The sequence below is a fragment of the Empidonax traillii genome, unplaced genomic scaffold, assembly GCF_003031625.1.
Source record: "Empidonax traillii isolate 1590-97213 ecotype Southwest subspecies unplaced genomic scaffold, ASM303162v1 scaffold119:size1479319, whole genome shotgun sequence".
Classification (NCBI taxonomy): Eukaryota; Metazoa; Chordata; class Aves; order Passeriformes; family Tyrannidae; genus Empidonax; species Empidonax traillii.
Genome location: NW_020955312.1, coordinates 556209 through 566037, shown reverse-complemented (window position 1 = coordinate 566037; position 9829 = coordinate 556209). Strand labels below are relative to the sequence as shown.

Below are 9829 nucleotides of genomic sequence, written 5' to 3'. Positions count from 1 at the left end.
TCCTTGATGTCTTTCTAAAGTTGTTTTTGGTGAATTAAAATATCCTACATTAATCATAGAAACTATGTAATTAACAGAGTAGTAAAGGTTAGAGAAAATCAAGACAAGAGTGAGAAGTTCCAAAAAGGTCCCTAATTCCACAGGGACAGATCGCAGTAAAGATGTCAAGCTTGAGTTTCAGCAAAATCATTTATCAAAAGTCCTTGTGAGTGTGAAAAAAGGTTTAGCCCAAAAAGTAGTTACTGAATACCGTTTTTATTAATATACACTCAGATCACCAACAGAAGTAATTTTTCTCGCAGATAATCAGTAAGATGGAAGGGGCTCTGCTTTAAAAGTTCACATGACAGGATTCCTGAACTGCATTTTGGTACTGGGCTTCTTCATCAAGCTGAAGATTCTAAACAAAATAAAAACATCATCAAAATGGACAAATACTCAAGATGTCCCACAATCATTAGTTTAATAATTCCTCTTCCACATTTTTACATAGGAATTGGCACCTAGATGAAGACTCTTCATCTTCATGTGTACTACATGATTGTTTCTGTTGCACAGTATCTTTTATTGAACCAAATACCAAGAGACACTTGAGACAGGAGAAGAATCAGATGAGTGGGACAAGGTTCATTAAGCAGAAGGGTCCATCTTCTCTCCCTAGCTCAACTCCATTATGGAACAGCCAGCTCAGGAAAGCTGACTGTGTCATGCAATTTTTATAACAGGACTTCTAACCAGCCATAACATTCTCCATTAATGAAAACAAAATGTGATCACCAGACAACAGTAATCATAGATTCTTGAGAATATACTGCTTGAAATGAGACAGCAAACACACATCACAAAAGATGTGGGGTTAATCCTGCTACTTTTGCCAACCTATCTTACAGGTTCTTAATTGCCACAGTAATACATCTTTTTAGTGCAATCCTGGCAGTTTCCCCGAATCAGAATTCCTATCACCAATTTTACATCGTCAAACATGCAAGATGGACTCACAGTGAAGAGCCCAACTGCCTGTATCAAACTCCTAGCTCTTCATGCTTTTATCATCAATCACTCAACTCAGAGAACAATTACACATCATCTTTGCCATCTTGAACCATTAGGGCTGCTTCTGCCTCAAATACTAGGCCTGTCCCACACAAAGCTTAAGGAGCAAAGCCCGTCAAACTCTACAGAAACTCCAACTCAAACTCTCCAGCTCTCTGAACCCGCATGCAGAACCAACAGGTCAGCTTGACTTATGAACCACCCACTGACTACATCTGTGTATGTAATTCTGCCGCTACTCCAAGGTCATTTACTCAAAGCCAGCCTGAAAGGAGGCAACCTGAACACCAACTTCATGACACACCTTTTTCAGTCTCTCTCCCAACATACCAGAAGAGAGGGTGTAGCAGCAATATCAGCTAGTCAAGCTACACTTCGAGTCGTGAAATTATGATTTAGCAATTTCTTCCATAAAAGGTCAATAATGTCAATAAAGCAGAGTAGTATCTATTTTACTTCCCCTAGAAACAGCAGTAATCAACTGTTCTAATAAACAGTCCAGACTGAGAACACTACACTAAAGGTTTAAGTCAGTTTGGGGCATTTTGACTATTCCCAGTAGCACTTCATGCTGATAACAGAAAGTCTAAGAACAGACAGGCTACTTCTGAGTTCCATACAGAGCAGGAACATAGCATGTCCAGAGCACAAGTTTGGTACAAATTTTTTATTTGGCATTTTTATTTATAGAAAAAAAAAGTTACCATTTATTCCCCCACACATCAAAGACGAGAAAGCTTACCACAAATTCTCCATAATCAAACCGGTGTCTTAGATTTAGATGGCCAACAAGATTTCTAGTAACCTGATTAGTATCTGCCCAAGGAAGAGATACACAAATAGGGCAGATCTGTATTGGGAGGAGGAGGGGAAAGAGACAGTAAAAAAAAAAAAAAAGGTGTTATTGGTAATACAGAATGCATTAAAGACATGCTCTACAAGAATAACTAGTTTATTACTCATCCACTACCAAAATACAGTAGAGACGTTAACAACAAATCACAGTTCTCAAGTGCTTTTCCTCAACTGTGCAACATTCAAAACCTACGTTTCAACTTGCTGGATTTCTAAAGCGTTTCTCTTCCGAATGGGAGATTACAATGTCCGTCTGACATTCAGTCAATTTAGAAAGTGATTACTGCATCCTACTTACTGTGTGTGAGAATTTTCATACAAGTGAGCTCATCAAGTAGAAAACCAAACAGATTTTTTTCCTTCAAGACCCTTTGATTACACCTTAGATTACTTTTCAAGTAACGGTAGGTTTCACATGAAGCAATATAGTTACGTTACAAATGGGATTCTATAGAAACAGATCTGAAATACTAAATTAAGAAGAGCTAAGCATCAGGCTCAAAAACTGAACTTGTTTCACATCAAGATAAATGAGACAGCCAGGTCAGAAATGCTTTAGGACCAGCAGGCTGGACATGAAATGTTTTCAAAGTGAAAGTCACTCCTCAAGAAAAATGCACTACATGAAGTATATTGGTTTTTTTTCAGACCACAGTGATGTTACAAATATAGAGTAGCTACTGCACATATAAAATTGTCCACATAATTATAATGAAAGTAGCTTAGGAAACATACATAAGCAACTCTACTTACCACAGGAACCATCTGATAAAGATGTCTGTTATTACAGTGATCCAGCAAGCGCTGTCTGGTAAAATTGGCTTCCTGACACAGGGGGCATTTGAAGGTTGGGTGTCCACTGTAAACAGAAATACAGAGTATTAAAAAGAAAACAGAGTTTTAGAAGCAGTGTTACCAAAAGCTTAATTCATCTGTTATCTCCTAATTGTCCTCCCTTGTTTTGATAAAAGCAACAAAAAACCCTCCACATCCTCACTGACACAGCAGCAGACCTAATGCAGCTCCAGTGCTACTTCCAAATTGTAATTTTAAGGCATATTTATAATTTGTATGCCTAAGTGCATTCTTCTGAGATTTGGACTTCAGAAAATTCTTTTGTTCCAATTGCAGCTACACCCTGTTCTTACTTTCTGATAACATCTTGTAGTGTAAATCCTTCCAGAAAGTACTGAAAAACCCAATTTCTAACGTATACATGCAAATGTAGGAGAAACTACAGGATTTTTTTAAAACAACTTGTTGAAGGTGTTTGTGTGGGGGGTTTCTGGTTTTTGTTTATAAGTCAGTAGAAGCTGACTGTGACTATCTGGATCTATTTTAGTAACAGCTATAGAGAAATAAGCAGCCTACCTTGTTTCTCCTTGAAGTATTTGACTATTAGCCGTCTCGCCATTATCAGATATTGCATCACTCCTGCTACTTTAAATGAAGAAAAAAAAAAAGGCAATGAAAATTGAGAGTATTTTACTCCACTATCAAAATTTTTAAAAGTTTAACTGTAATGGGGGAGGGAGAGGAAAAAAACCCATCAAGTCCCATGAAGGTCAAGTCAACATACGATGCACATATTCTAACTTTCACAACTTTTTCTTTAGATACATCCAGAATATATTTACAGAATCACAGAATCATCACGGTGGGAAGACACCTTCAAGACTATCTAGTCCAACTGTCAACTCAGCACCACCATAATCAAACCTACACCATATCCCCACATGCCACATATTCAGACACCTCTTGAACATTTCCAACGGCAACTCCACCACCTCCCTGGACAACTTATTCCAATGCCTAACCACTCTTCAGTGAAAAAAAATTTTTTCTAGTATCTAATCTGAACTTTCCCTGGTACAACTTAAGGCCATTTCCTCTTGTCGTTTCACTCGGGATGTGGCAGAGCAACCCCCACCTCACTGCAACCTCCTCCTGAGTAATTCTAGAGAGCAATGAGGTCCCACCTGAACCTCCTTTTCTACAAGATAAACACCAGCTCCCTCAGCCACTCCTCATAGGACTTGTGCTCCAGATCCTTCTCAAGCCTCATTGCACTTCTCTGGACTTGCCCCAGCACCTCAATGTCCTCTTTGCAGCGAGGGGCCCAAAACTGAACACAAGATTGCAGGTGCGGCCTCACAAGTGCTGAGCACAAGAAAATAACTTCCCTGGTCCTGTTGGCCACTCTATTGCTGACGCAAGTCAAGATGCCACTGGCCTTCTTGGCCACCTGGGCACACCGCTGGCTGTTCAGCTGGCTGTAGGGCAGCACCACCGAGTCCCTTTCCTCCAGACATCTTTACATCCACTTTTCCCCACGCCTGTAGCAGAGACCAGGGCTGTTATAACTCAACTGCAGGACCTGGAACTTCACCCTGTTGAAACTTTTGCAGTTTGTCCTCAGCCCATTGATCCAACCTGTCAAGGTCTCTCTGCAGAGTCTTTGTACCCTCAGCATATGAACACTCCCACCCACCTTGGTGTCATCTGCAAATAGACTGAGGGTGCACTTGCTCCCCTCATCCAAGTCATCCATAAAGATATTAAACAGGACTGGTCCCAAACTGATCCCTGGGGAGCACCACTCGTGACCAGCTGCCAACCGGATGTAGCTCCACTCACCACCACACTCGGGGCCCAGCCATCCAGGCAGTCTTTTTTTACCCAGAGGACAGTGCACCTGTCCAAAGCCATAGGCTGCCAGCTTCTCCAGGAGAATACTGTGGAAGACAGCGCCAAATGCTTTACTGAAGTCTAGATAGAAAACATCCACAGCCTTTCCCTCATCCACTAAGTGGGTCACTTTGTCACAGAAGGAGATCAGGTTGCTCAAACTGGACCTGACTTTCATAAACCCATGTTGGCTGGGTCTGATCCCCTGGTTGTCCTGCACATGCCACATGATGGCACTCAGGATGATCTGTTCCATGACCTTCCCCGGCACCAAGGTCAGTCTGACAGGCCTGGAGCTCCCTAGATCATTCTTCTGATCCTTCTTGTAGATGGGCATCACATTTGCAAATCTGCAGTCAACTCGAACTTCTCTGGATAATTTAGTTACCATGGTGATCCTCGGTGGAATATCACGCAACTTTATAGGAAAATGGTATCTAATACAACAAACATTTAGTCAACAAGAATGGTAATGGAGATGGCAGCCAAGTAACTCAAAAACCATTATGAACTACATGAATGTAAGATAGGCAGCACTAAGTCTTTTGACTTAGGATTTAACTGCCATGTGTTTACAGAAATAATTTACAACTTTCAACTACAACAAGGAAACTTTTCTTATGCTGAGCACAAAACAAACTTATTTCCTAAAGTAAGAGTAACAGAGAGAAGCATTTTGGAAAATAAATTTGACTGTATATGCACCTCTAGCTAAGCCAGAAGAAACTGTCCAAACATGCTGATCTTACTAAGAAGATGAATATTTACAGTCACAGATAAGGTCACGGTAAATTTTTTTTATACATCTGTGATATTATAAGCTTGGGTATTCTACTGTGGCATACTCAGTAAATAGTGACATAATAATATCCAGACACTTTGGTGAAACATTGCTGCAGCTAATTCTGGTAAGAGCTTCAACTTTCAATATACTGATGGGTTAAAAACCAAACAGAGAAGTTCAGTCTGCTAAAAATAGAAAATTGATGGCAAAACAAAGTAAATAAAGGACAGGATATATATAAAAAAGCTCTGTGAAACTAGTATGTAAAAAAAGTTCTTCAAAAATAACTGAAAATCCCCAACCCCAACCATGAGTGAGAATGTATGAAAAAAAAAGTTCTTTAGCTTTACTGCCTGAAAACAAGTGGTAAAAGTGTCATTTAATTTTATGGTGTGTAACATACTGGAGTTCCTTACACATTTCATAAGAGAGCTATTCAAAATAAATTCAATCAGAAAGCAAAGGCTTGCACAGTAATGTTTTGAAACAGGATAGCCACTAAAACAAACTTAGGAAGGGGAGGGGGAATAAAAATAGACAGGAACTTCCCCGGAGGTAAATATTATGAAAGATGTTACAAAGTAAGCTGCTCAAATGCTGTTAAGGCAAGGAAAGCAAGCTACAAATACTAAATACTTTTCAGGAGAGTCTCTACAAGACATTTCAAAGCCATCATGCAGAAAGGTTTTCTTCTGTCTGCTAAGAGTAAAAAAAAGACCTGGAAAAACTCATATTTGAAACACAAAAATAGGGACAAGAATTACTGCAAAAAGAAGGAATTCCCTGGAAAAAAATACTTCCCATGGGCAGGCGGGGTGGGGAAAGAAGAAGATGAATTGTTATACACAGAACACCCTGATTACCTGTTCCCTGTTGAATCTTGGGAAATCTGTAAGTTTGGAATAATTGAAGAAACACCATATTCATCCTGATACTTCTTACAGGTTTTATAATGCTGTCTCATCCACGAAAATCTAACCTGAAAATGAAATGCCAAATTACTGAAATCATACTGAACAATCCAAGGATAGAAGGAAGAGATAATTCTGCCAACAGAAAGCAATGCGTGCAGGAATTTTGTAGACATCATATGTAGCAGAAACCAGGACTTGTGCCTCCCCACTGAGCACAAACACATTCTTCACCAACAGGACATCTCTGATTCCTCTTTGCTTAGAGTCTCTTCTACTCTCTATTCCCCACTCTGCCAGGCGTTTGAGGGCTCTCTTAGGGGTGAAAAGTGTGAGTAAATGCCATTTAACTGGAACAAAGTCACTGGAACTACACCTTCCAGATCCAGGATCAATAACTGATGAGCTATAACAAAGAGGGCCCATGAGGATGGGACAAGCACCACTGCTCCTTCAGTTTTCTCTGGCCTGCTGTTACCCCACACAGAGGAACTTTTTTTTTTTTTTTTGGCATTAGGTGCATTCCTTTTCCCTTTTAGAAGGGAGGGTTAAAAAAATAGGTGAATGAACACCAACTTAATGCTGCCTATCCACCTTTAATTCAAGGTAGGACAACGAGTTGCTAAGATTTGTCTGAAGACAGCTGTGTTGGACATGTCCCAAATCAGAATTTCAGGTCCAACAGCACTGTCAGAAGGTGCTCACAGGTTTAGAGGCTGAACAAGATCACATCTCACATGCCTGTGCCTGAATTCCATTAAAATTCTTGCTTGGTTCTTGCTTCCAGTTTACTAACTTCCTATCAGTTTCTTTCTCCCCACTTTTCATCCTAATGAATCACATGGAACAAGGCAAGCAGATGAGGTTTCAACTAGTACTAATCTTCACACTGGCAGAAATGAGTCCCAGGTGAAACGAAACAAACATGAAGACTACCTGGGTTCGATGCAACCTGTTATAAACAAAATGTGTGGCTGAAATCCTGCATTCATTTATACCAGAAGAAAGATTACCCTTGGATTGAGTGGGGGAGGGGTCAAAATTTCACCTAATGTTCTGAAAATAATAACCCCCTGACAAGGGAAATAAATGGAATGTAAAAAGACTGATGGGGAAGGAGGAAGTTACATATTATTGTATCAGCACTGAAAGTAATCAAGCCACTCTTATCATTTGTTTTAAATTAAATTTTATAGCAGTTCTAAGCACTTTCATCTCCATACTGAAAGTTTCTGAGGTTTTCCATGTATCTGCAACTTTCATGTTCATCTTCCTAACTTTTCTTTTGCCAGTTTTATAGCTATATCCAGTTTTCCCATCTTTTTTTTGGAAAAACTGGCGCTCCACTAAAAATGCCTTTATTGACAATTCAAGATCCTCTTTCAGTTTACATCTGTTAGGTAGAGCTAGGCACTACATGTCTCGTATATGCACAAGCCATACAAAGCTAAGTTCAAACTGCTATAGGCTCTTTAGCCCCAAGACAAGAATGACACATACTAAAAGCGTGTCTGGACAAAAATAAGTAAAATTTATTCAACTTTTCTTTAAAGTTTTACTCTACCTGCTTCTCACAGCATCTACAGCCCCCAGAAGCTTTCTTCATACTGTTTTCAACATCTAGAGCCCTTTTGGGATACGTTCTTTCTTTTTTAGTCACGCTCCCCCGGCAGAGAGGACAATGTGTTCCACTTTCTCTTATAGCTGTCAAGAAGCACTTTCTGCAAAATCTAAATTAAAAAGTTACCACAAACAAAGGTGAGCAAAATGAACAGATACTTTGTCCTTGAAGAGAGCTAGGTGATTGTTAGGGAAAAAAAGAGATATATATCAGAGTAATGGTCTACTGAATTCAAATATTTATAAGAAAAATGAAACGACGGTGCTTATGAAGAAGAATATGGAAATTAGGGGAACTTGGCAATGCACTTTAGGTAAAGCTCTCATTATTTATTGACTAGTATGACGAGCTGCACACCAGATTGATCATTAATTAAGATATTAAATGGTGCAGCATGCACCTGACATTGGACAATCTTATCAGAGGAATTCCTGTTTATTGTCCTTAAGCAGAATCAAAAACACTGCAAAGCTTCATTCAGCACGGGTTTCCAGAGACCTCAGTCCACCAGCTTTTGCAGCTCTCTTTTTCCTCACGCACCAGCTGCCGAAACTGTTTTGCTTTTCTACGAAGTAGCACGTTGTAACCAAGCGTTCCTCTGGAAAAAAAAATGCTGAATAGACGGGCTGAAAAGAAAGAACAACTCATACTACAGTCCTTGTTCGAAAAGGAACGAGGAAAACCATGAAGTGGAAAAAAAACGCGAGTTAGGTTAGAGGGTACAGTGAAACTCCCCCGCCACCGACCAGACCGCCGCGAGGGCTTTTCCTCAGTGACCGGTCCTCGTCGGCTACAAAGGAAAGAGGAGAAGAGAGGCTGGGGCAGCACTGGGCTCGTCATCCCCACAGCCAGAGGCTCCAGGCCGAGGGTCTGAGCGGCGGAAGGGGGGGGGGGGGGGGGGGGGGGGGGGGGGGGGGGGGGGGGGGGGGGGGGGGAAGCAGAGGAGCACAGGGTGGAGAGCCGGAGGCGGTGAGGAAAAGGCTTGGGAAGGGGCGGGGGGCCGGGATACCCACACGTGCTGGCAGTTGGCGGTCCTCACGGGCGTTTTGAACACCTCCTGGCACACCGGGCAGTAAAAATCATCCTCGCTGAAGCACGCCGGGGCCGCCGCGGCCCCCTCGGCCATGGCAACACGTCAGGGCCTCTCCGGCAGGAGCGGGGACGAGGAACAAGCCCCGCCCCGGCGGGCTGAGAAGAGCCCGGCTCTGCTCCCGGGGGGAGCCGCCGGGGGCCCAGGGGCGGATCGCTGGGGGCACCCGGCACCGGGGGAGATCCCGGGTGGAACCCCGGCCGGGCGGCGGCGGCGGAGCGGAACGGAGCGAGCCCGGCCTGCGCTCTACCAGCCGCCCCTCGCCTCTCCTCCCGCCCGGCCCGGCCCGGGGGAGCCCCCGCCCCGCGCTCTACCTGGCGCCGCTCGGGGAGCAGGGACGCGGCGGCTCCGGCCGCTCTCCCGGCGGCACCCGGGGGGGCAGGGGCGGGGCCGGGGTTTCCATGGCGATCGCCTCCCGGCCCGGCGGCGCCGCTACGACACGGCACGGCGGGCCGGCCCCGCTCCGCCCTGTCCGGGAGGATTCCCCGCTCCGCCCAGCGCGCCGCGCCCGCCCCGCTGCCTGCCTGCCGAAGGCGGCCGGGGCGCAACAAAACAGCGGCGTTCGCAGTTGCCCTCTGCACGGGGAAACCGCCTCCGCCCTGTTTTCCCTTTATTTCTAGATCGACTTGTCCAGACAACAGCAATGAAGCTGGTGGAGGGGCTGGAGCGCAAGTCCTGTGAGGAGCGGCTGAGGGAGCTGGGGTTGTTTAGCCTGGAGAAAAGGAGGCTCGAGGGAGATCTTATCATTCTACAACTACCTGAACGGAGGTTGTAGCCGGGTGGGGTTCGATGTCTTCTCCCAGGCAACAAGCTACAGGATGAGAGGA

General features: G+C 43.6%; 1 protein-coding gene across 2 annotated transcripts; it reads right to left on the bottom strand.

The window, feature by feature from the left end:
• Nucleotides 1–236: 236 nt before the first annotated feature.
• On the bottom strand, nt 237–9270 carry RNF138 (ring finger protein 138). 2 transcript variants are annotated; one of them, XM_027883142.1, is made up of 7 exons: nt 8926–9270; nt 7856–8021; nt 6244–6359; nt 3280–3348; nt 2662–2767; nt 1796–1903; nt 237–400 (listed from the first exon to the last, which is right to left on the bottom strand). In XM_027883142.1, exons 1-7 carry the CDS (start codon nt 9036–9038, stop codon nt 332–334), a joined length of 747 nt encoding a protein of 248 aa, XP_027738943.1. In that variant the 5' UTR covers nt 9039–9270; the 3' UTR covers nt 237–331. The 2 variants fall into 2 exon arrangements, with proteins under 2 accessions (XP_027738943.1, XP_027738944.1); XM_027883143.1 differs by having other exon boundaries at nt 3280–3345; nt 8926–9263.
• Nucleotides 9271–9829: the final 559 nt, after the last annotated feature.